The sequence below is a fragment of the Schistocerca piceifrons genome, chromosome 10 (genome assembly GCF_021461385.2).
Source record: "Schistocerca piceifrons isolate TAMUIC-IGC-003096 chromosome 10, iqSchPice1.1, whole genome shotgun sequence".
NCBI lineage: Eukaryota > Metazoa > Arthropoda > Insecta > Orthoptera > Acrididae > Schistocerca > Schistocerca piceifrons.
In genome coordinates, this window is record NC_060147.1 from 105,519,544 (window position 1) to 105,546,877 (window position 27,334).

The following is a 27,334-nucleotide window of genomic DNA, read 5'->3' on the forward strand; positions in this document are numbered from 1 at the left end:
AAAAATGTCTTTAATAATTTGAACTTGTCTGTAAGCACACAGATGAGCAAAACAGTAGTGATGACAATAGCAAGGAAGGGAGGAAGAAAGTAGAAAGATACAACTGACTGGAAAAAATTTAGAAGTAGTCAAAAATTCCAGGAATTAGTTATGAAGTGTGATTAAAAAAGATGCATGAGAGCCAAGGAAATTGGAAAAAGAACACAAGCAAACAGTGGCTACCAAATCGTAAAGGGTAAACTATGGGACGGAAGTCCCAAAGGAATGTAACAATTTTCTGTATTCAGTTTATTATGAACCTGTTGTAGCATATGTAGGTGATACATAGAGGTATCAAAGGGAAGAAAAGAATTGAGGAGATAGAAAAAGGATGGGAATGTCTAAACTTCAGGACAACACAGAAACAACAAAGGTGATGTAGTAAGGACTAATGCCAAGGGAGGAGGTTGTGGCAAATAAGGATTTTCTGAAAGGTTAGTTGGAAAGAGAGCATAAAGAAGACAAAGAAAATAGATGAACTTAAACAACAAGAGGAGTGCCGAGAGATTGACACCAGTGCAGATCCTTGATTCACAACCTGGCTCAGGAAGCTGGAACTGGGCAGTGAAGAAGGAGAAGAAGAAGAAGAAGCAGAAGCAGATACATTGAGTACCATGCCATGTGCTAGCCAAGCTAGACTATGTTGACTGTGCTAAAAACTTTCAGTTCTAACAGAGGCCATTCAGCTTCAATTGAAACAGCTACTCCCATCAGCCACCATGCCAAGAGCCTTAATGGGGTGAATGAATAGCACGTGTAACTGGGCCTGCCCCAGCATTGCTATCATTCCACCAACCTTTCAGCAACAGTTTTTAGTAACGACTTTTGTCTTGATGTGTGCCCACCCATTCTATCTCTTTATAATTTAATAGGGATTTTTTTTTTCATTTTGAAGCTTTCTCATGTCATCATAACTTACATCTGTATTTACGTCTGTACTCTGCGAACCACTGTGAAGTGCATAGCATAGAGTACGTCCCACTGTGCCCGTTATTAGGACTTTTACCCATTCTATTCACCTATGGAGCACAGGAAAAATAATTGTTTAAAAGCCTTTGTGTGTGCTGTCACTAATCTTATCCTCATAATCTCTATGGGAGCGATATGTAGAGGGTTGTAATATATTCCTGCAGTCAACATTTAAAGCTGATTCTTGAAACATTGTCAGTAGACTTTCTGGGGATAGTTTTTGTCTGTCTACAAGAATCTGCCAGTTCAGTGCTTTCAAAATAACAGTGGTCCTCTCCCATGGGCCAAATAGACTTATGACTATTTGTACTGCTCTTCTCTGTATACGTTCAGTATTCCCTGCAAGGTCCAGCACTGTTCTGGGATGGATTGTATGAGTAATATGTAAGCAATCTCCTTTGTAGACTGAATGCATTTTCCTAGTATTCCACCAATAAACTGAAGTCTGCTACATGCTTTACCAAGGACTGAGCCTATGTGATCATTCCACTTTGTCCCTACTATGTGATGAGTATTTGTATGTGTTTACAGATTCCAACTGTGACTCACTAATATTATATTAATAGGATACTACGTTTTTTTTGTGTTGTGAAGTGCACAGGGTTACATTTTTGAACATTTAAAGCAAGCTGCCAATCATTGCACCACTTTGAAGTTTTATGAAGGTCTAACTGAATATTTGTACAACTTTGTTCACATTATATGTCATTATAGATAACACATCTGTGAAAAGTCTGAGCTGTGCCATCCCTACCAAGAAATCATCAATCCAGTCACATATTTCTTCTTACATATTTACTTGCCAATCCTCCTGGTTTCCAACAGTCTACTGAAGCACCATATTTCAATGATTTCCCTCCTCTCTCTCCGTACTCCCTCTTTCACACTCATACAGAGTTGTGCTTTTCACAGTTCTCTCTTGTTTTGAGATATATATTTTATTCATATTTTTTATGTAATATAGAAAGCCCCTGTGCTTTACAACAAACATTACTACAGTGTCTTCCTTGCATTCTCCCTCTTCATCTGTTCTACTTCCAAGCTAGCAAAATCCATCCACCTCATCAATAATCTCTTGTCCAAGTTTAACATTTAGCCATGCAGCATTTCCACGTCTTGCATACACCATATCTTAGTTTCATTTTTGCTTATGTTCATATCACAGCCATCAGCTAGCACAAGTTCCATTTCTTTAAGAACCCAGCTCATCTCCTTTTCTTTGGTGACTACAGTTATGTCATCAGCAGACTGTATTACGTCGATTATTTGCTACGGCAAATGACCCCAGCTCAGCTCCTTTTTGTTTTGGTGACTACAGTTATGTCATCAGCAGACTGTATTATGTCGATTATCTTCTACGGCAAATGACTCTCGCACCAAAATAATCTTCCCACATTCTCTCTTCAGTGTGCAAATTAAAGAAGAACAGTGACAATAATAGACCCTGCCTTACTCCTTTCCTGTTTATGGCATTTTGTAATGCTCTGTTAGTGCTAATGAAACTAGTTTACTGAGGGTAAAGGTAATGGAATACAGTGTTACCTAAGAATAAATGGTACTCCTTTCCATATGATTAAAAGTCTTCTCTAATTTAGAAAATGCAAATTACGTTTATGCTGTTCTAATCTGTATATTTTCCTTCCTTCTGCAATGACAACGACTCTGACAGAAGAAAAAGAAGAAATAAATTTCTAAAGCATCCTGAGTCTTTGAGCATGGCTATCTATCTGTTGTTATTCTAACATATATCAACTTATCATGTTACTGCTCTTTATGTTCCATTTATGATTCTGGTAAATGGATGGCAGTAATAAGAAAATAGTAGTTTTGGCGTGTGCATTGCTGTATGTATGATTTGAATTGATGTAGCTCTAAAACTGAAAAACACATTAAATACTTGTAGGGAGAGTATCCTGAGTTGGAACTTATTAGTGTCTTTACTAATTATGTTAAATTTGTTGGATGTGTTGTTCCTCAGTTTTCCATTTTAAAAAAACTATCGCTATTTTACTGTGTCTACTATCATGTGTGATAATGATTTGCAGCCATTTTAAATGTAAATTAAATGCAAATGATATCACTGGTAAAATACTTAATGCACTTAAACTTAATTGTAGTTAATTATTAATGTATTCTGCAAACACAGCTCTTTAGAGCAGCATGTCTGTCTTAAAGCATACATCAAAAGTATGAGACAGAAGGGTTGGCCAGTACCTAAGCTTAGGTGCAAAATTTTTGGCACTGATGATAGATACACATACAAATATACTAAACTGTACTAGCTTTTGGACCTATTAGTTCATTCCTCAAAGAGGAGACAGGGATAAGTAGAAGGAAAATACGTCAAGTAGAATGCCACAGCAAGGGGGCAGGGGAGGGGGGCAGGAGAGGAGGGGTGAGGCAAAGGCAAATGTTGCTGAAGGTCCTCAGAGCCTGTCCAAGATAGGATAAAACCCCAAGTAACATCCACTGATATCTGGTGAAATGGCAAAACTTGAAGGCTGAAGACTCAAGTCAGATCTGCCAAAAAATTCTATTTACATGTCCAAGAAGACATGAGACACATGCCCCTTGGATAGTGAATGGCCTGCAATGGACTTGCATTATGCAACAAACAGAGTAGGGTGAGAGGTGAGTCTGTTGCATCTTAAGATATCAAGGGGAAATCAGCGTACAGGAACCAGCAGCCTCAAAGGCAGAGCAGGATCAACAACATTCTACTGGTGTAGAGGGCAGAAGATTTCAGGAGGTAGGGGCAGACCTGAGCATTGTTCCCTAGAAAGACAGTCACTTTAATGGGAAAAAAAAGTGAGTAAAAATGATCCAGTCCTCCAGGGGGGGTGTTGGGACATCGAGCCAGCAGTTCATCATCTACGAAAAAATGCCAAAGCAAAATTTCGTGTTGAATACGGAAAGCTAGAAGCAGTGTCAACTGTAGACTACTTGCAGTGTGAAAATAATGATGATTTCACCACTCTGATACTAATAAAAAGACGACAGATTTAGGAGATAGAAGAAAACATAAATTGCACTTGTAGTTTTGGAGAAGGCTTTAAATAATGTTGACTGGAATGAAAGTTTTATTCTCGTTAACAAAGTGATTGACAGCTAGACAGGGAAAGGGGTGATGCTAGTGTTTCACCATTACCTGCAGGCCAGTACAGCTGCAGTAGCAACAGCTGTGCTGTTCATTACTGAATTCCTTCATATGTTTTCTATTAACCTGCTGTAATGAGTTCACCTTCCAGTATTGCAACAGCCTTAAGACGCACACACACATGGCCCATTGAACGACGACCAATGGATTCAGCTGAACACTGGTCGACAACAAATTGACATTTGGCCTTTCATCCTCACCAAACGATGGGTTTGGGGCCAAGGGATTTGACCATGTGGAATCGCAATTGACTCTTATAAATTATTGAGGTTGCTCCTATTTTGTTATTGTTATAAAGTAGAGTTTTAACTATAGTTTCATCAGCCGATACTATGAGGGAAGGATTTAGCAGCCATTGCAAGTGCAGTGTTTATTTTACTCGAGAAGCTTATTATCTGAATAAGAAGAAGAAGAAGAAATGTTGCTGTTGGATGACCTTTCTTTTAAAAAGTTGGGAGCAGTGTGGTGTGATAAAATTAATGTTTAACTATAAAGCAGAATTGGAATGTAGGCTCTTTGATAATTTTTTTCTGAATGAAAGCTACAGGTTTTGAATTGTTATTGAATTGTGTAGGCCCTAAAATTTTCAAAGATTTTGTCTCTTTTTTTTTTTACTGCTAGTTTATCCTGCAGGGAGCCCAACTGCTAAAAGCAAACCATGTTGGTTTGTAGACTTCATCAGCACCAATTCCAGTTTTCTTTTCTGTTTTTTGTTCACTGTGAAAAGATGTCAAAAAAGATTATATTGTCTTTTTCACATTGTGAACATTGCTTTCTAACAGCTTACTTATTTCCCTCACATCCCTCAAAGCATCTAATCTTTTCAATTTGTATTTACAATCACAGATCATAGGGTCCCACTCATGATAAAATGCTGTCTCCATATTCCATGCCACATGCCAGTGTTTTGAAACACAATAAATACACACCAGTTCAACAGATAAGGGATATCATTACTGAACCAATAAACATCTGACCTGGAGTTCACATTAGAAGAGCGGTCCTAAGGCAAATCCACCACCAACACTTTCATGTTACTGCCGGCAGTCTGAACCGGACTCGAGGCCAACCACTTTGTCAGATAATTTTCTGCCCATTGACTCTAAGCAAAGCTTGGGCAACGAAGTGGTTGTTTGTCATTCTTTATCAGTTTTCTGCTGCCTTTCACTATTAGCTGTACACATCCTTTATAGGTAAAATCTGTGGCACAAGTCCCTGACTGGTCTATTGACCTCACTGCAAGTAGAGTGCAGCCCTTCTATCCGCAGCAGCACTAGGAGAGGGAGGGGTTGTGTGACCCCTGCCCCAGCTGCCATTTACTCCCAGTAAAGGTCCCGGGTATTTGTTTGTACAGCAGGCTGAGTGAAGCTGGGACCATCCTGGAGGAACTGGAACCAGGAAAAATCCCGGCCCCCATCTGGGATTGAACCTGGCAACTCCAGGGCCTAGACTAGAACTCTACCTCCTAGACCACCATGGCTACACACTTCCTTTAGAATGATATATAAAAAAATCAAGACAAACAAACAAACTATGTGATGAAAATGAAGCGCATCAGCTATGTTATTGATCATAATTGTCGACTGCAGAGCGAACAAAACAGAAGGCACAGCTAAGCTTGCTATTTGACTTTGGTTGTGGTTATAGTGGACCCTTGGTAAACTACCTGTCAGTCACATTGTTTTTCTGACTTGGGTACAGGCAGAGTAGTCTCTACTCTGTCGTCACTAAAGGTGGGCCTCTCTCATCTGGTATCTCAGTGATCTATCCTTTCTTTTTAACTTTGCCCAACCCATCTCTCTCTGCTACCCAAGCGTGGCTACTTTTGCGGTAAGAGTAAGTGCCAACTTTGGTGATGATGTTGTTGTTGTTGTGATCTTCAGCCTGAGGACTGGTTCGATGCCGCTATCCATGCCACTCTATCCTGTGCAAGCCTCTTCATCTCTGAGTAACTACTGCAACTTACATCCTTCTGAATCTGCTTACTGTATTCATGTTTCAGTCCTCCTGTACAATTTTTACCCACTACACTTTCCTCCGGTACTAAATTGGTGATCTCTTGATGCCTCAGAATGTGTCCTACCAACCGATCCCTTCTTCTAGACAGGTTGTGCCACAAATTTCTCCAGTTCTATTCAGTAACTCCTCATTAGTTACATGTCTACTCAGCCAATCTTCAGCATTCTTCTGTAGCACCGTATTTTAAAAGCCTCTATTCTCTTCATTTCGTATTTTGTCCATGTTTCACTTCTATACATGGCTACACTCCATAAAAATACTTTCAGAAAAGACTTCATGACAGTTAAGTCTATACTTAATGTTAACAAATTTCTCTTCTTCAGAAATGCTTTTCTTGCCATTACCAGTCTACAGTTTATATCTTCTCTACTTTGGCCATCATCAGTTATTTTTCAGCCCAAATAGCAAAACTCATCTACTACTTTTAAGTGCTTCATTTCCTAATCTGATTTCCATAGCATCACCTGATTTAATTTGACAACATTCCATTGTCCTCATTTTGCCTTTGTTGGTGTCCATCTCATATCCTCCTTTACATTTAACTGCACTTCCGAGTCCTTTGCTGTCTCACAAAGAATTACGATGTCATTGGCAAAACTTGAAGTTTTTATTTTTTCTCCCTGGACTTTAATTCCTACTCCAATTTTTCTTTTGTTTCCTTTACTGCTTGGTCAGTGTAAAGACTGAATAACATAGGGGATAGGCTACAACCCTGTCTCACTCCCTTCTCAACCACTGCTTCCCTTTCATGCCCCTTGACTCTTGTAAATGCCATCTGGTTTCCATACAAGTTGTAAATAGTATTTTACCACTGCAACTCTCAGAATTTCAAAGAGAGTATTCCAGTCAACATTGTCAAAAGCTTTCTCTAAGTCTACAAGTGCTGTAAACATAGGTTTTTTCTTTCCTTGACCTATCTTCTATGAGAAGTTGTAGGGTCAGTATTGCCTCACGTGTTCCTACATTTCTCCAGAATCCAAACTGATCTTCTATGAAGTCAGGTTCTACCAGTTTTTCCATTCTTCTGCAAAGAATTTGTTAGTATTTTGCAATCCTGAGTTATTAAACTGATAGTTTGATAATTTCCACACCTGTGATGTGATTTCTATTAGCCTCAACTTTTTAACTTATTGATCCTCTGCTGTCTTCGTTATTTCATCTCTCAAAGCTACCAGTTCTTCTTCTACTGTATTCTTTTTAAATATCTTCAACATTTCGCGGCCCTTTCAGCAGCCGTATAAATATAAATTTTAATTTTAATAATCAACAGCCTCAGTTGCACCGTTTATCTAGAATTTACGTAGGTTTCAGTCAGGATAAGCCAACCTTCTTCAGAATAACAGTAACTACTGTTTGTCCACTATGGACAAATGATAGTTACTGTTATTCTGAGCCTCAGTTGCACTGTTTACCTAGAATTTACCTAGGTTTCAGTCGCGATAACCCAACCTTCTTCAGAATAACAGTAACTACCGTTTGTCCATCTGTTCTTGTCAATGGTGGGGATATAGAAGTCAATAAGTTAAGATATAGAAGTCAGCAAGTTAATGAATTTAGCATATTTTCATTAATTTTTGTCTTGTGCGATAATATTCTGGGGTGACTCCTCGCTTAGGCAAAAAGGATTCATTGCACAGGAGAACTGAAATATGTGTGGAGTTCACACATGTACATCTAGCAGACATCTCTTTAAGCAGTTGGTAATATTAACCACAGCCTCACAATACATTTATTCATGTATGAAATTTGTTATCAACAATCTGTCTGTCTGAGGGTAACAGGCAAATTCATAAGTGCAACACTAGAAGGAAAAATGATCTACAATATTGTTTAATGAATCTAACATTAGCACAAGAAGGGCTGAAATATGTGGGTATGAAACTCTTTAACAATCTAGCAATTGAAATAAAATGTCTTGACATATAGCAATAGTGTTTTCAAATGTAAGTTAAAGATGTTTCACCTTGAGAACTCCTCCTGTACTGTAGGGAAAAAAAGCAGACAGCCATATAAATATTATTTTCTATTTTTGTTTTAGTTATTAAGTTGTATATAAGAGTTATATGTTTGTTCTGTTGACACATTCCACATCATAACATCTTTCATGAATATTATCTGTGGAACAAGTAACTAACAAGAAAAGTACTAATAGGTCCAAAAGCTACGACAGATTCATGTGCTTTAATACTGGCTGTACTAAAAGTTTTGTCTCCTATGAAGTTAAGTACTAGGCAACAGTTCTGTCTCATAATTTTATAGATTTCTCAAGAGAAATTTCTTTTTATGTAACTAATGTACATTTGACTTGTTCCATGTCTCTCAGGGTTCTGCCTTATGTTAAGATGGACGAAACATGAGATGTGGACAGATAAAGGCATGAACTAGCTATGATCACTAGACCCATGAATTTCATCCCACTGTGGCTACTAGATATACAATTTGTGTTTCTTCTTATGAGAAAGAGACGATAGGTTGATTGCTTAACTGCTGGAGCTAACTGTAATGCCAAATGACAGAAAACTCTGCACTGTATTAACTCCACAGGTGGATAAACAGGATGGTGCACCTGAGGAAGTTGTCAAGGAGGATACAGAAGACATCGGAAAAAATGGCAGTGGCAATCACAAAGTCAAACGGTTGTACATAGTGGAGGAGGAATATGATCCAGAATGCATAAGCTGCTCTGACGGGCTGATGACAAACAACATTGGTGAAACCGAAAGCAACAAATGGAATACTGTGAGGAGGCGTGATGGGCAGTCCAGGGTCTGTAATTTAACTGTCTAATTTGTGTAACATCATCTCAGTTTATTGACAACGTAGCACTCACAAGAAATTTAGTGCAGCAAGGTACAAATTAGGCTTTTGAGTAAATATCAGCTGTATGACAGATGGCAGAAACTAGCATCCCTGTGCACACCACAGAAAACAGAGTGAACACATTGTATTGAACACATTATATGTACTATGAACTAGGCTTATCTGGGTAGTTGAATGATTCCTTTGCAGTTAGTTGTCATAAAATAAATTGCACTGTATGTTTCAGCATAAGTATGTTGTCATGAAAAGTTATAAACACAAATGACACAAAACAATAAAAATTTCATACTTTTTAATAGTTTACTTTTTTTCCATCATACAGTGCAGTTCCATTCTTTGGAAAAAAAGAAGAAATAAAAAAATGTTAATAGGGGTTCAGCAAGAGTATAACTAGGAAAATGGCAAACCACACACATAAAGTAATTTATGAAGTTTACCGTGCAAGTTACCTATTCAAAAAAATATGCATGTTCTCACCAGCCTTCAGTATCAGAATTGTGTAAATGGCACCAAAATTCTAATCGTGAGTTTTTCAATGTTAGGAATGAATCATTGGAAATTAGTATTTCTGGTAGTGTGAGATGTCAAATGATCCTTACATTTTATAACACACAACCACATCCTGCATTGACATTGGTGACAGACATTTAATGTACAGTGCACCAGAATGTAATGCTCAGAAAGTCAAATACATGGATAGAGAAAGTTTCTGAACAGGGGTATGCTACTCATAAGAAAATTTATTGCCACTGATGGAAACTTAAAATGAACTGGGTCATCCAAGCCACAGATTCTTGACAAAGAACTGTTTATGCAGTAAAATGTGAAGAGATGGTGTCGAGTTGTGTGGGAGGACATCCGTCATTAGCCACATGCCAATGTGCTTCCAAATGCACGCTTTGATGGATGCACTGTGGAAATTACTGATGCAGTACAGGTTATGTTCTTATCTTACAAATGTGTACACAGAATGGGACCAAATGATTCTGAACCAAAATTTCATTTCTGTCAGTGACTTCTCCCGTTCAATTCTGCGGTGCTGAACTGACTGCTATTTGTATTGCTCACAGAAGACATGACTTTTAACCATGATGGTGTGTCCACATTTGTCTGAGATTACTAGAAATTATCATTAGTTTGTTGGCTAGAATTGTACAAGATCTATTAACAAGATCTTGTTGGTATTGATTTGAGATGTGCTGCCAAAATTGTTGGAGTTCATACCAGTATTGTCTGCACAAGGATGTGGTTTAATTCTAGTAGTGCACCAGCTCACTTCCATAGTGCTACATCTACATTTACAGCTACATCTGCATGGATGTTCTGCAAATTGCACTTAAGTGGCTGGCAGAGGGTTCATTTAACCACCTTCGCAGTAGTTCTCTATTATTCCAATCTCGAAAACTGCGCGGAAAAAATGAATACCTATATCTTTCTGTGCGAGCTCTTATTTCCCCTATTTTATTATGATGATCATTTTTCCCTCTGTAGCTCAGCGTCAACAAAATATTTTTGCATTTGGAGGAGAAAGTTGGTGACTGAAATTTTGTGAGAAGATTCCGCTGCAATAAAAAAATCTTTGTTTTAGTGAAGCCCACCTGTATCATGTCTCTCCCCTATTTTGCAATAATACGAAACATGCTGCCCTTGTTTGAACTTTCTCGATGCACTCCATTAATCCTATCTGGTAAGGATCACGCAATGTGCAGCAGTACTCCGAAAGAGGCCTCACAAGCGTAGTGTAGGCAGTCTTTTTAGTAGAGCTGTTACGTTTTCTAAGTGTTCTGCGTATAAAAATCAGTCTTTGGTTTCCCTTCCTTACAACGTTTTCTGTGTGTTCTTTCCAATTGAAGTTGTTTGTGATTGTAATTCCTAGGTATTTAGTTGAAATTACAGCCTTTATATTTGACTGATTTATTGTGTAACTGAAGTTTAACAGATTCCTTTCAGCACCTCATACTTTTCATAATTTAGGGTCAATTGCCAATTTTCACACCATACAGATATCTTTTCTAAATCATTTTGCTTTGTTTTGATCTTCTGGTGACTTTACTAGATGGTAAATGACAGCATCATCTGCAAAAAACCTAAGATGTCTGCTCAGGTTGTCTCCTAAATCATTTATATAGATAAGGAACAGCAGCAGGCATGTAACACTACCTTTGGGAATGCCACAAATCACATCTGTTTTACTCGATGACTTTCGATCAGTTACTATGAACTGTGACCTCTCTGACAGGAAATCACGAATCCAGTCACATAACTGAGATTATATTCCATAAACACGCAATTTAACTACAAGCGGCTTGGGTGGAACAGTGGCAAAAGCCTTCTGGAAATCTAGAAATTTAGAGACAATTTGAAATCCCTTGTCAGTAACACTCGACACTTTGTGTGAGTAAACAGCTAGCTGTGTTTTAAAAGAATGATGTTTTTTAAATCTGTCATGACTGAGGTAATTGATAATGGTCCATCACAATATATGTTCCAGAATCCTGCTGTATATCAACGTTAATGATACGGGTCTGTACTTTAGTGGGTTACTCCTACCACTCTACAACTTTCCAGTCTTTGGGTATGAATTTTTTGTGGAGTGTGCAGTTGTATGTGATTGTTAAACGTAGAGCTTTGCATGAACATACTCTGAAAGGAACCTAACTGGTATACAGTCTGGACCAGAAGACTTGCTTTTATTAAGTGATTTAAGTTGCTTCACTACTCCGAAGATATATATTTCTAAGTTACTCATGTTGGCAGCTGTTCTTGATTCAAATTCTAGTGTATTTACTTTGTCTTCTTTGATGAAGGAATTTTGGAAGGCTGTGTTTAGTAACTCTGCTTTGGCAGCACTATCATCAACAGCACTTAACGCAGAAAAGGCATTGATTGTGTCTTGCCATTAGGTTTCTTGTCATATGACCAAAATCTCTTTGGATTTTTTGCCAGGTTTCGAGACAAAGTTTTGTTGTGAAAACTGTTATAAGTATCTCACATTGAAGCTTTTGTAAAAGATCCCAATTTTGGAGATTTTGTGTTCATTTCAATTTGGCGTGCCTTTTTTCTTTGTTTCTGCAACAGTGTTCTGACTTTTTTTGTGTACTAAGGAAGGTCAGCTCCATTGTTTATTAATTTATTTGGTATAAATCTCTCAGTTGCTGTTGGTAATATTTCTGTGAATTCAAGTCACATATTATCTGAACTTGCATTGTTAATTTGGAAGGAGTGGAGATTGTCTCTCAGGGAGGTGTCAAGTGAATTTTTATCTGTTTTTTTTGAATAGGTATATTTTTCATTTATTTTTGGAGGATTTGGGGGTTACAGTATTCATTCTCGCTACAACAACCCTGGGTTTACTAAACTCTATGTCCATTTTGATGGTTATTAGCTCAGGATTATTTGCTGCTAAGTCAGGTGTGTTTTCATAACAATTTACTATTCAAGTGGGATCATGAACTCACTGCTCAAAATAATTTACAGAATATGCTTTTAGCACAATTTTGGAGGATATTTTATGCATACTTTCGGATTTAAATGTGAATTTTTGCCAAAATATCGAGGGTAAATTGAAGTCACCTCCAACTATAATTATATGAGGTTGGTAAAAGGAGCCAGTTATTATTTTATTCTAGTTGCCAAAAATTACATCTACCCATACTAACTCAAGGGAGCTGTCTACTTCAATTTTGACACAAGATAACTACTTCTAACATCAACAAACATGCCACTGCCAACTATGTTTAGCCTATCCTTTGCAAAAATTTTGAGTAAACTTATTTCCCGCTTTATCCAGCTTTCAGTGCCTATAACGATTCGAGAAACAGTGCTTTCTATTAATACTTGGAGCTCTGGTACTTTTCCAACACAGATACTACAATTTACAACTGGTATGTATACTGTTGGTTCCTGAATCTATATTCTTCCTGTGTTCAACCTGCAGTCTTTAACACTGAAACCCTTTTTGTATTTCCCCAAGACCCTCTAACCTAAAAAAAAAAGCCCAAACCACACCTCACAGCCACTGCTACCCATGTAGCCACTCCCTGCATCTAATGGACTCCTGAGCTATTTAGTGGCACTCAAAACTCCACCACCCTATGGCACGAGTCGAGGAATCTGTAGCCTACATGGTCACAGTACTGTCAGCCTCTTGATTCAGACCCTTCACTTGGCTCTGCACCAGAGGTCTGCAAAGTTTTTATTTCTTCTCAGTGGATTTTAATTCCTACTCCGAATTTTTCCTTTGTTTCCTTTACCGTATTGCCTAACGTGTTCCAATATTTCTACGGAATCCAAACTGATCTTCCCCGAGGTCGGCTTCTACCAGTTTTTCCATTCATGTGTAAAGAATTCGCGTTAGTATTTTGCAGCTGTGACTTTTTAAACTGATAGTTCAGTAACTTTCACATCTGTCAACATCTGCTTTCTTTGGGATTGGAATTATTATATTCGTCTTGAATTCTGAGGGTATTTTGCTTGTCTCATACGTCTTGCTCACCAGATGGTAGAGTTTTGTCAGGTCTGGCTCGCCCAAGGCTATCAGTAGTTCTAATGGAATGTTGTCTACTCCTGGGGCCTTGTTTCGATTTAGGTCTTTCAGTGCTCTGTCAAACTCTTCATGCAGTATCATATCTCCCATTTCATTGTCATCAACACTCACTTCCATTTCCATAATATAGTCCTTCGCCCTTGTATAGACCCTCTATATACTCCTTCCACCTTTCTGCTTCCCCTTCCTTGCTTAGAACCAGGTTTCCACCTGAGCTCTTGATATTCATACAGGTGGTTCTCTTTTCTCCAAAGGTCTCTTTAATTTTCCTGTAGGCAGTATCTATCTTACCGCTAGTTAGATATGCCTCTACATTTGTCTTCCAGTCATCCTTGCAAAGCCATTTTGCACTTACTGTGTATCTCATTTTTGAGACGTTTGTATTCCTTTTTGCCTGCTTCATTTACTGCATTTTTATATTTTCTCCTTTCATCAATTAAATTCAATATATCTTCTGTTACCCTAGGATTTCTTCTATCCCTTGTCTTTTCACCTACTTGATCCTCTGCTGCCTTCACTACTTCATCCCTCAAACCTACCCATTCTTCTTCTACTGTTTTTCTTTCCCCCATTCCTGTCAATCGTTCCCTAGTGCTCTCCCTGAAACTCTCTACAACCTCTGGTTCTGTCAGTTTATCCAGGTCCCATCTCCTTAAATTCCCACATATTTGCAGTTTCTTCAGTTTTAATCTACAGCTCATAACCAATAGATTGTGGTGAACACATGATGTGTCGTGGGGCAATCACTCTGTTTTTAAAATAATTGAAAAGTAACGATCGCTTCATTCGCTTAATAGATGACCGGTTTCAGCACGCTGAAGGTGCCATCATCAGATCTGTGAAGGTATAACATAACAGGGTTGAGGGAGGGCTTACATGAGTTAACTATATACATTACAGTTATTACAGAACCACATACCTGAAACATGGATTAACATTTATAAAACCATATGGACATCATGGCATAAGAGGCAGACCGTCTGATAAAAGCATCGTCACAACCAATAAAAAATAATATAAATCTGCTCTCATGGTCATTCCTTCCATAAAATATAAAACTGAAGTCACCAGATAAAACTACCACTGCTCGCCTAACACCGGTCGGCATCATCACTGCCCTAATATGTGCAGGTTTACTTGCTGTGATTCTAGCAGTTCACAACCGGCCACCAGATAGCGCTGTCCAAGCAGCGCATACACAGTCCCACGGTCTAACCACTCATTGCTACTAAAACACAACTTTACTATAACTGCTTGTCACATACCCATGCAAAGCCCACAGTTAGGTATTGTAAGCACTTAAAAAGAACATATTCACTTGCTATAAAGTCCCTCACCATCTACACATTCGTTATGAGCAAGGTGCGAATCAACTACGAAAACCTGCATAGGTACATGCAATTAAGGAATGCCAGGTCAGAAGCAAACTGAAGGGCACAAGAACAGGAGGGAAATTACATGCGGGCCAAGATGCACCATGACTCCACTTACACTCCCATCGGTATGGCACTCGTTTCGTCCATGGGCCTCACCGAATGGGGAATAATGACATTACTATGATACCAAAACCACAAGCATTCTAGCTTCATACACTAATATATTTGTAAAATATAAAAATAAATAAAATAAGAACGTAACGAAGACACGCTAGGCGGGCAATGGTAATCACTGAGTAAAGTTTTACTGGCGAAGCTGGCCAACTACACTTCAAGCCTTACAACAACTATTTACTTTACCAAGGTAGGCCCTCCTAAAAAACATATAAATAACATTAGCAGTATTCTAAAGGTGGCTTTCTGAGCATAATAGATACACAGCATGCATCACAATGTGTGAACAGGTCGCACAGGGTCTCTAGAGCACCACATCAAATATGTCAAAGAAATTATGATCTGCTGATTCTAAGTGGTCATTCAACAATTTGCTCAGAAACCTCTTACTGTTTTTGTAAATTTCAGTGTTTTCCAAACCGTTGAGTTTGCTTCCTTTCAGTCCTTTATGCAAGATTTTCATACCTTGCTGCATATCACTAATTTTATGGTTCGAATCCCGCAGATGATCACCCAAAGCGGATTTATTGTGGGCACTCGTGTGCTCACGAAAACGCGTAAAAAACGATCTCCCTGTCTGCCCCACATAAAAGCCTTCACACCCGCCACATTGTAATCTGTATACCCCTGTGTTTCTAAATTTATCAATACTTTCTTCAATCGTGTGCCTAAGTTTCAAGCACAAACTATTTTTTGTGCTAAATGCCAGGAACATGCCAGACTTACAAAATTGTCGATCTATTTTGTCAGACAGCGGCCCTTGATATGTCATTGGAACATACTTTTTATCCCTACTATTGTTAGATGGCCTTTCCTTCTTATCCTTGCTGTTTTTAATTTTTGTGTACAACTTGTCCACCATGGCCTCATCATACTCATTGCTACAGGCTATATGTTTGAGGACATCTATCACTTGCCTAACGCTACTCCATTGCAATGGCAACTTTAAGAGCCTATGTATCATTGAGCAAAAATAGGACCTTTTATACTTAGATGGATGTTTGGTTGGGCATGAATAACCAGGTCTGTAGCTACTGGTTTCCTGTAAATACTAAATGTATGATGGCCGGCCGCTCTAGTAATAGTGAGTCTAAATAGTTGATACTATTATTACTTTCAACTTCTACTGTAAATATGATCTGCTTATGCATAGCATTCAGCGCATTTAAATACTCATTGATATCTTCCCTATCACAAGGGCTATAATGTCATCTACATATCTCTTATAATAAACCGTTTTCTCTCTTAGCGTTATATTGTCCCTGAATAACTTACTTTCCAAACTGTTTATAAATATATCGGCCAGCGTACTAGCTCAGTAATTGCCCATTGCTAAGCCGTCATGCTGACTGTAATACTTGTTATTAAACTGAAAGCAGTTAAATGATAGCGACGTTTCTAATAGATCGACAAATTCCGTTAAGTTCTGCCTGGCTCAGCTTACAATGCTTTATCAAATTATTCTTGGCCACCTCTAGACATTCTTTACCTGGAATATTAGTATATAAATTTTTTATATCAAAAGATACCAGACTTGCACCCTCCTTAAGAAAACGTGCCAACTCGTAACTATTCTTTACACTGTAAGAGGTTTCAAACACATATAGTTCTTTCAACCTCCTATTAAGATATTTATTCAACTTAGCATTTGGAGCTTGTCTTCCATCCACAATCGGCCTAATGCTTTTTTCTACCTTGTGGTTCATGGTGTGGGTTCCTGTTGTCATGTCCTAGTTCATGAACCACAGGCAACATATGAGTGGCCAAGTAAGTGGTCCCAGTAGTCGGGATACCAGTTACTTTGGAATAAGGCTGGGCATCTCGGACATATTCTGAGTCGTGGTCGCCTTTGTGCTCATACGACAAAGACTACCAAATCCACCGGTTAGTCCCTCAACAGTTAGGGGTAAAACTCAATGGGACTCGGGGCAAGTAAGGCTAGCAACCTGCTTCCCTGGTACTTTAAATATGATGCTGGCAACAATCAGAGCAAAATGCCTCGGACCTTTGGAGGTGACGGAGTCCCACCGACAAACCAGGGACTCCTAAGATACGACTTGGCAAACAAATGGTAATGAGATGGGGAGCTGTTAATGCCAATGGGGGCTACTCTGGGAAGAAGGTAGAGCTGGCAGAGGCTGCAAGTAAGATGGGGCTGGACGTTTTAGCTGTTAGTGACATTCGGATAAGGGGTGAGAAAGAAGAGGAAGTGGGAGAATATAAGGTCTACCTGTCAGGAGTCAAAGCAGGAATAGCACAATGGGGTGTAGGGCTTTACATCAGGAAAGAAATGGAACCCAGCATAGTTGCAATAAGATATGTAAATGAACGACTGATGTGGATAGATTTGACAGTGTCTAGCAAGAAAATTAGGATTGTGTCAGTATATTCGCATTGTGAAGGGACAGATCAAGATAAGATGGATAGTTTTTATGATGCACTCAGTGATGTAGTTGTTAGAGTAAAGGACAAGGACAGTGTTCTGCTCATGAGTGATTTTAATGCCAGGATTGGAAATCGAACAGGAGGTTATGAAAAGGTTATGGGTAAATTTGGAGAGGATATGGAGGCCAACAGGAACGGGAAACAACTCTTGGATTTCTGTGCCAGTATGGGCTTAGTAATCACAAACCTTTTTTAAACATAAGAACATTCACCGGTATACTTGGGAAGGCAGGGGAACCAGATCTGTCACTGACTAAATAATAACAGATCAGGAATTCAGGAAGGCTGTGAGGGACACACGTGTATTCAGGAGATTCTTTGATGACACTGATCATTATTTAATCTGCAGTGAAATTGGTATTGTGAGGCCAAAAGTGCAGGAGGTCAGGTCCATATGTAGGAGGATAAGAGTGGAGAAACTTCAGGATAAGGAAATCAGGCACAAGTACATAACAGTGATCTCAGAAAGGTACCAATTAGTTGAATGTAGTCAATTACAGTCATTGGAAAAGGAATGGACAAGGTACAGGGACACAGTACTAGAAGTGGCTAAAGAATGTCTTGGAACAGTAGTGTGTAAAGGTAGGATGAAGCCAACAGCTTGGTGGAATGACACAGTCAAGGCAGCCTGTAAAAGGAAAAAGAAGGCATATCAAAAATGGCTACTAGAACTCAGGTAGACAGAGAAAGTTATGTTGAAGAAAGAAACAAAGCCAAACAGATAATTGCAGCATCCAAGAAGAAATCTTGGGAAGACTTTGGAAACAGGTTGGAGACTTTGGGTCAAGCTGCTGGAAAACCATTCTGGAGTGTAATTAGCAGTCTTCAAAAGGGAGGTAAGAAGGAAATGACAAGTATTTTGGACAGGTCAGGAAAACTGCTGGTGAATCCTGTGGATTCCTTGGGCAGATGGAGGGAATATTTTGAAGAGTTGCTCAATGTAGGTGAAAATACCATCAGTAATGTTTCAGATTTCGATGTACAGTGGGATAGGGATGATGATGGAAATAGGATCACATTTGAGGAAGTGGAGAAAATGGTCAATAGATTGCAGTGCAATAAAGCAGCTGTGGTGAATGAAATTAAGTCGGAACTCATCAAATAAAGTGGAATGTCAGGTCTTAAATGGCTACACAGGATAATTGAAATGGCCTGGGAGTCGGGACAGATTCCATCAGACTGGACAAAATCAGTAATCACACCAATCTTTAAACATGGAAACAGAAAAGATTGTAACAACTACAGAGGTATCTCTTTAATCAGCGTTGTGGGTAAAATCTTCTCAGGTATTGTTGAAAGGAAAGTGCGAGTATTAGTTGAGGACCAATTGGATGTAAATCAGTGTGGGTTTAGGCCTCTTAGAGGTTGTCAGGACCAGATCTTTAGCTTATGGCAAATAATGGAGAAGTGTTGTGAGTGGGACAGGGAATTGTATCTATGCTTTATAGATCTAGAAAAGGCATATGACCGGGTTCCTAGGAGGAAGTTATTGTCTGTTCTACAAGATTATGGAATAGGAGGCAAACTTTTGCAAGCAATTAAAGGTCTTTACATGGATAGTCAGGCAGCAGTTAGAGTTGATGGTAAATTGAGTTCATGGTTTAGAGTAGTTTCAGGGGTGAGACAAGGCTGCAACCTGTCTCCACTGTTGTTCATATTATTTATGGATCATACGTTGAAAACAATAGACTGGCTGGGTGAGATTAAGATATGTGAACACAAAATAAGCAGTCTTGCACATGCGGATGACTTAGTTGTGATGGCAGATTCGATTGAAAGTTTCCAAAGTAATATTTCAGAGCTAGATCAGAAATGTAAGGACTATGGTATGAAGATTAGCATCTCCAAAACGAAAGTAATGTCAGTGGAAAAGATATATAAACGGATTGAGTGCCAAATAGGAGGAACAAAGTTAGAACAGGTGGACAGTTTCAAGTACTTAGGATGCATATTCTCACAGGATGGCAACATAGTGAAAGAACTGGAAGCGAGGTGTAGCAAAGCTAATGCAGTGAGTGCTCAGCTACGATCTACTCTCTTCTGCAAGAAGGAAGTCAGTACCAAGACTAAGTTATCTGTGCACCGTTCAATCTTTTGACCAACGTTGCTGTATGGGAGCGAAAGCTGGGTGGATTCAGGTCACCTTATCAATAAGGTTGAGGTTACGGATATAGTAATATTTCAGAGCTAGATCAGAAATGTAAGGACTATGGTATGAAGATTAGCATCTCCAAAACGAAAGTAATGTCAGTGGAAAAGATATATAAACGGATTGAGTGCCAAATAGGAGGAACAAAGTTAGAACAGGTGGACAGTTTCAAGTACTTAGGATGCATATTCTCACAGGATGGCAACATAGTGAAAGAACTGGAAGCGAGGTGTAGCAAAGCTAATGCAGTGAGTGCTCAGCTACGATCTACTCTCTTCTGCAAGAAGGAAGTCAGTACCAAGACTAAGTTATCTGTGCACCGTTCAATCTTTTTACCAACGTTGCTGTATGGGAGCGAAAGCTGGGTGGATTCAGGTCACCTTATCAATAAGGTTGAGGTTACGGATATGAAAGTAGCTAGGATGATTGCAGGTACTAGTAGATGGGAACAATGGCAGGAGGGTGTCCACAATGAGGAAATCAAAGAAAAACTGGGAATGAACTCTATAGATGTAGCAGTCAGGGCGAACAGGCTTAGACGGTGGGGTCATGTTACACGCATGTGAGAAGCAAGGTTACCCAAGAGACTCATGGGTTCAGCAGTAGAGGGTAGGAGGAGTTGGGGCAGACCAAGGAGAAGGTACCTGAATTCGGTTAAGAATGATTTTGAAGTAATAGGCTTAACATCAGAAGAGGCACCAATGTTAGCACTGAATAGGGGATCATGGAGGAATTTTATAAGGGGGACTATGCTCCAGACTGAACACTGAAAGGCATAATCAGTCTTAAATGATGATGATGATGTGGGTCTTAACCTGTGCCCTCAGCTTAGGTAATTCGACCACCATCAATTTTAAATCACGCCTAGATTTATCAGCCAGCAAAAAATGTGACTGATCTATTGCTTTCCTAACTTCCGTATTAAAATTATTAATTGGATTCTTAGTCATCTGCATGATGTTGTTTTCACGAAAAAATTTCTCTGTTTTGGAAACAATCAGCTTCCCGAATGATGGCCGTGGCCTTAGGCTTATCTGCTGGGACAGCAATGGCCCGATTTTCTAGCAATTTTTGATTTATACAATTTAATGTATTACTGTCTTTACTTGTTTGAGTCCGGAACTTGGTACTATCTTCCAATATCTTAGCTACCTTAGTCGCTGTGGCCATTACTTAAGTCTTTCTTAAATGCGCTACTTGTAACGCTATTTTTGTTTCAGCAACGACTTCGCTAACCTGCTACACTTTAGCAGAATAATGTATTGCACACCTTTATTGAGCAACTCCTCTTCTTGTTGACTGAAGATGATATCTGTTAAATTCATTACTCGTTCTGCAAATTTTACATTAGGTGTAGGAACTGTTTCCGAATGATATGCAGGTTTTTCTTTGAGTTTCCTAAATTTCCTGTCGTGAATAGCTTGCACACGCAACTTCATATTATTTACCTTATCTTGAATAAAGGCCCTCATTACCTCGAGCTGTGCACTAGTTAGTGCCACAGCAAGGTCACACTTCAATCTCTCAACCTTACTGAACATTATGTGCCTTTGTTTGTAAAAATCTCGTATTTGCGTTTTAATCCACAATATTACAGATTTGTGCTTCACTACTCGTGCTACTTTAGACATATTCATAATTCTAATCTGGGCATACTTAGGAATTACATTACACGATAAACTTTTCTTATCAAAAGCTATATGTAATGAATATTTAGCTATTCTTGCCTTTAAAGATAACAAGGTGTAAATATGTCCCACTGCCTGGCGCGTCATACTGTTTTGCAGTGAACACATCGTGTGTCATGGGGCGATCACTCTGTTTTTAAAATAATTGAAAAGCCACGATTGCTTCAATCGTTTATTAGATGACCGGTTTCAGCACTCTGAAGGTGCCATCATCAGATCTGTGAAGGTATAACATTACAGGTTTGATGGAGGGCTTACATGAGTTAACTATATACATTACAATTATTACAGAACCACATTCCTGAAATGTCATACATTTAGTATTTACAGGAAACCAGTAGCTACAGACCTGGTTATTCATGCCCAATCCAATCATGCATCTAAGTATAAAAAGTCCTATTTTTTCTCAATGATACATAGGCTCTTAAAGTTGCCGCTGCAACGGAGTAGCGTCAGGCAAGTGATGGATGTCCTCAAACATATAGCCTGTAGCAATGGGTATGATGCGGCCATGGTGGACAAGTTGTACACAAAAATTAAAAACAGCAAGGATAAGAAGAAAAGGCCATCTAACAATAGTAGGGATAAAAAGTATGTTCCAAGGACATATCAAGGGTCGCTGTCTGACAAAATAGACTGACAGTTTCGTAAGTCCAGCATGGTCCTGGCATTTAGCAAGAAAAATTGTTTGCGCTCGAAACTTAGGCACACGATTGAAGAAAGCATTGATAAATTTAGAAACACAGGGGTATACAGATCACAATGTGGTGGGTTTGAAGGCTTTTATGTGGGGCAGACAGGGAGATCATTTTTTACGCGTTTTCATGAACACACGAGTGCCCACAATAAATCCGCTTTGGGTGATCATCTGCGGGATTCAAACCATAAAATTAGTGATATGCAGCAAGGTATGAAAATCTTGCATACAGCACCGAAAGGAAGCAAACTCAACATTTTGGAAAACATCAAAACTTACAAAAACAGGAGGAGGTTTTCGAGTAAATTGTTGAACGACCAGTTAGAATCGGTGGATCATAATTTCTTTGACATATTTGATGTGGTGCTCTAGAGACCCTGTGTGACTTATTCACACATTGTGATGCGTGCTGTGTATCTATTATGCTCAGAAAGCCACCTTTAGAATACTGCTAATGTTATTTATATCTTTTTTAGGAGGGCCTACCTTGGTAAAGTAAATACTTGTTGTAAGGCTTGAAGTGTAGTTGGCCAGTTTTGCCAGTAAAACTTTACTCGACGATTACCATTGCCCGCCTAGCATGTCTTCGTTACGTTCTTATTTTATTTATTTTTCTATTTTACAGCTATATTAGCGTATGAAGCTAGAACGCTTGTGGTTTTGGTATCATAGTAATGTAGTTTGTCATTATTCCTCATTCGGTGAGGCCCCTTGGACGATACGAGTGCCATGCCAATGGGTGCGTACGTGGAGTCACAGTGCATCCTGGTCCACATGTAATTTCCCTCCTGTTCTTGTGCCCTTCGGTTTGCTTCTGACCTGGCATTCCTTAATTGCATGTACCTATGCAGTTTTTCATAGTTGATTTGTTCCTTGCTCATAACGAATGTGTAGATAGTGAAAGACTTTATAGCAAGTGAATAAGTTCTTTTTTAGTGCTTACAATACCTAAGACCATACTGCCTAGACAGGTAAAGCCCAGCATACAGGTTTTTATCACTCATCACATTGTACCTAAGTCGTGTTATGAACAGCTTTCTGTGTGCATATTCCTCACGTCCTTATATGAATAAAGGTAAATTATAATATGTAGTTTTGTAAGGCGCTAATGGATAATGTCTGTGCCTCAGATGCTTTTACTTTGTAATTGGCGTACTTTATAGTGATTTTAGTACGTACAGGAAATGTATGGGCAACTGTGGGCTTTGCATGGGTATGTGACAAGCAGTTGCAGTAAAGTTGTGTTTTAGTAGCAATGAGTGGTTATACCGTGGGACTGTGTATGCGCTGCTTGGACAGCGCTATCTGGTGGCTGGTTGTGAACTGCTAGAATCACAGCAGGTAAGCCTGCGCAGATTAGGGCAGTGATGATGCCGACCGGTGTTAGGCGAGCAGTGGTAGTTTTATCTGGTGACTTCAGTTTTATATTTTATGGAAAGAACGACCATGAGAGCATATTTTTTTTAATTTTTTATTGGTCTGCCTCATATGCCATGAGGTCCATATGGTTTTATAAATGTTAATCCACATTTCTGGTATGTGGTTCTGTAATAACTGTAATGTATATAGTTAACTCATGTAAGCCCTCCCTCAAACCTGTTATGTTATACCTTCACAGATCTGATGATGGCACCTTCAGAGTGCTGAAACCGGTCATCTAGTAAACGATTGAAGTGATCGTGGCTTTTCAATTATTTTAAGAACAATAGATTGCGGTCAGAATTCACATCTACCCCTGGAAATGTTTTACAGTCTGAAACCTGGTTCCTACATCTCTGTCTTACCATTATGTAATCTATCTGAAACCTTCTAGTATCTTCAGGCCTCTTCCATGTATACAACTTTCTTTCATGATTCTTGAACCAAGTGTTAGCTATGATTAAGTTATACTCTGTGCAAAATTCTACCGGCCGGCTTCCTCTTTCATTTCTTACCCCCACTCCATATTCACCTACTATGTTTCCTTCCCTTCCTTTTCCTACTATTGAATTCCAGTCACCCATGACTATTAAATTTTTGTCCCCCTTCAATATCTGGATAATTTATTTTATCTCATCATACATTTCATCAGTCCCTTCGTCATTCGAGCTAGTTGGCATATGAACTTGTACTACTGTGGTACGAATGGACTTCGTATCTATCTTGGCCCCAATAATGCATTCACTATGCTGTTTGTAGTAGCTTACACGCACTCCTAGTTTTTTATTCATTGTTAAACCTACTTCTGCACTACCTCTATTTGATTTTGTATTTATAACCCTGTATTTACCCGACCATAAGTCTTGTTCCTCCTGCCGCCGAACTTCACTAATTCTCACTATATCTAAATTTAACCTAGCCATTTCCCTTTTAAATTTTCTAACCTACCTGCCCGATTATGGGACTGCCCGATTATGGGATCTGACATCCCACACTCCGATCCGTAGAACGCCAGTTTTCTTTCTCCTGATAACAGCATTCTCCTGAGTAGTCCCGGCCTGGAGATATGAGTGGGGGACTATTTTATCTCCGGAACATTTTACCGAAGAGGACGCTATCATCATTTAACCATACAGTAAAGCTGCATGCCCTTGGGAAAAATTACTGTTGTAGGTTCCCCTTGCTTTTAGCCGTTCACAGAACCAGCACAGCAAGGCCGTTTTGGTTAGTGTTACAAGGCCAGATCAGTCAATCATCCAGACTGTGATCCCTGCAACTAATGAAAAGGCTGCAGCCCGCCTTCAAGAACCACACATGTGTCTGGCCTCTCAACACATACCCCTCCATTGTGGTTGCACCTACAGTACGGCTATCTGTATCGCTGAAGCATGCAAGTCTCCCCACCAATGGCAAGGTCCATGGTTCATGGGGGGGGGGGGGGGGGGGGGGTGCTTCAGTTTACAGTTTATTTACATGGAATTATGTCCTTGGAAACATAAAAGTCTGATACATCCAAAGACTCCTTTTCAAGTTACTCAATGGAAAAAAAAGGCCATGATATGTCAGATATGGCCTAAGTCTTAATATCCATTTCTTCTTAAAATTACGCCTTCATATCTGAATTATTATCTGAAATGTGTTCTACGTGTGTGGTGTTTTTTCTTTTAGTTGAGGAAGACAGTATATATTAATTGAAAATAAGAAGTCATTTTTTCAAATGTAACATTGGGGGATAAATTTGTACTTTCAAATTATTCTGTTAAAACAGGATGCTTGGTACCAGAATGAATTTGCGCTTTATAGCAGTGTTAACATCGAGTATAGATTTAAGTGTCAGGAAGTCATTTCTGAAATTATTTGTATGGAGTGTAGCCATGTATGGAAGTGAAACATGGACAATAAATAGTTTGGACAAGAAGAGAATAGAAGCTTTCGAAATATGGTGCTACAGAAGAATGCTGAAGATTAGATGGGTAGATCGCATAACTAATGAGGAAGAATTGAATAGGATTGGGGAGAAGAGAAGTTGTGGCACAACTTGACCAGAAGAAGGGATCGGTTGGTAGGACATGTTCTGAGGCATCAAGGGATCACCAATTTAGTATTGGAGGGCAGCGTGGAGGGTAAAAATCGTAGAGGGAGACCAAGAGATGAATACACTAAGCAGATTCAGAAGGATGTAGGTTGCAGTAGGTACTGGGAGATGAAAAAGCTTGCACAGGATAGAGTAGCCTCAGGACTGAAGACCACACCAACCAACCAGCAGTGTCTACATCTATTTGCATATTTCACAAGCCACTGTATGGTGCATGGTGGAGGGTATCTTGTACCACAGTCATTGCCTTTCCTGTTCCACTCACAAATCGAGCAAAGGGAAAAACAGCTGTATACTTCCATACAAGCCTTAATTTCTCTTATCTTAGTTGTCCTTACATGAAATGTATGTTGACAGCAGTAGAATTGTTATACAGTCAGCTCCAGTTGTTGGTTCTCCAAATTTTCTCAATAGTGTTTCAAGAAAAGAGCTCATCTTCCATCCAGGGATTCCCATTTCAGTCCATGAAGCATCTCTGTAACACTCACGTAATGGTCAGATCTATTGTTAACATATCTAACAGCCCAATTCTGAATTGCTTAAATGTCCTCCTTTAATCACACCGGTAGGAATCCCAACCCTCAAGCAGTGCTCAAGAATGGGTCACACTATTGTTCTGTATGTGGTCTCCTTTAGCACAGAATGACACTTTTCTAAAATTCTCTCAAGAAACTGACACTGGCGGATTAAAACTCTGCCAGATAGGAAGTTGACCTGAAACCTCTCCCTTTTGCAGGCAAGCTGTACTGACTGAGCATGACTCACAGCTTTAATTCAACAAGTACCTCATCTTCTGCCTCCAAGCTCTTCTGCACCTGATAGAACTTTCACCCATGGAAGAAAGGATATTGCAGAGTAAAGACATAGCCACAGCCTAGGATTCTTTCCACAACTAATTTTCATTCTGGAGCAGAGTGGGTTTTGATTTCCAGGTTCATGTTGTGGTTCTTTGATTGAAACTCACCATCAAACTTAAAGTGCAACCTAATGATCATCAATCATAGTGCTGCACTTTAGAAGTAAAAATGCTTATTATCACATGAGATCCAAACAGACAATAAACAAATCTGCCCAACTTTGTGATAATTGTTTCATTACTCTGTGATCTATTTCAGAGTTATTTTACTCCATCGTGTACAAGATGTTGCATGTTTATATTCTTGAATGTTCCAGGTAAGAAGATACATTGTGGAAGAGGAAATTATTGAAGAGGGTGCATGTGAGGAGCAACAAGCAGATGATGGTGATGAGACAACCAGATTGATGCAGTGATCTGTGCAAAGTATTATCAAATGTTTTGTATGAATAATGTTGTCATTAGTATAATTTCTGTTATGTAAGTGTGTCATATTATTCATGTTCATTCTTACGCAATTTGAGTTGTTAAATATCTATATAATCAAAAATCCATTTTTAATCCCTGTGCTAAGACATATGACATTAATCTGCTTCCAGAACCCAAATTCCACAACATGAAATACTGTCTGTAAAGTGACTTACTCTGCATCTGTGGAGGAATCTTCTGTTTGCTATGACTATGCAATGTGCCACTCATACTGAACAATGCAGTTCAATATTAACTGGGGAAAGTGCTCATAATTGTTTGATGTCAGATAATTCTGGAAATTATATTGCCCATAACAGTCAGTCATATTTAAAGTAACTGATCTGTGTGCACTGTTGGTACTCAGTGCTTCAAATTGTGATATTTTCCCATTTATATTATGCAAAAAGTTGGCAT

The 27,334-nt window shown here is 39.0% G+C and overlaps 1 protein-coding gene across 2 annotated transcripts in view; it reads left to right on the forward strand.

Moving 5' to 3' along the window:
• LOC124719071 (protein FAM133-like) overlaps nt 1–27,022 on the forward strand; it is a 173,521-nt gene extending 146,499 nt beyond the window's left edge. The window contains exons 4-5 of one of the 2 annotated variants that reach the window (XM_047244753.1): nt 8,729–8,950; nt 26,767–27,022. In XM_047244753.1, the coding sequence (XP_047100709.1) occupies nt 8,729–8,950; nt 26,767–26,865 (321 nt within the window). In that variant the 3' untranslated portion in view covers nt 26,866–27,022. The remainder of the gene's footprint in view (nt 1–8,728; nt 8,951–26,766) is intronic. The other variant, XM_047244754.1, reaches the window with a different exon arrangement.
• The last annotated feature ends 312 nt before the right edge of the window (nt 27,023–27,334 follow it).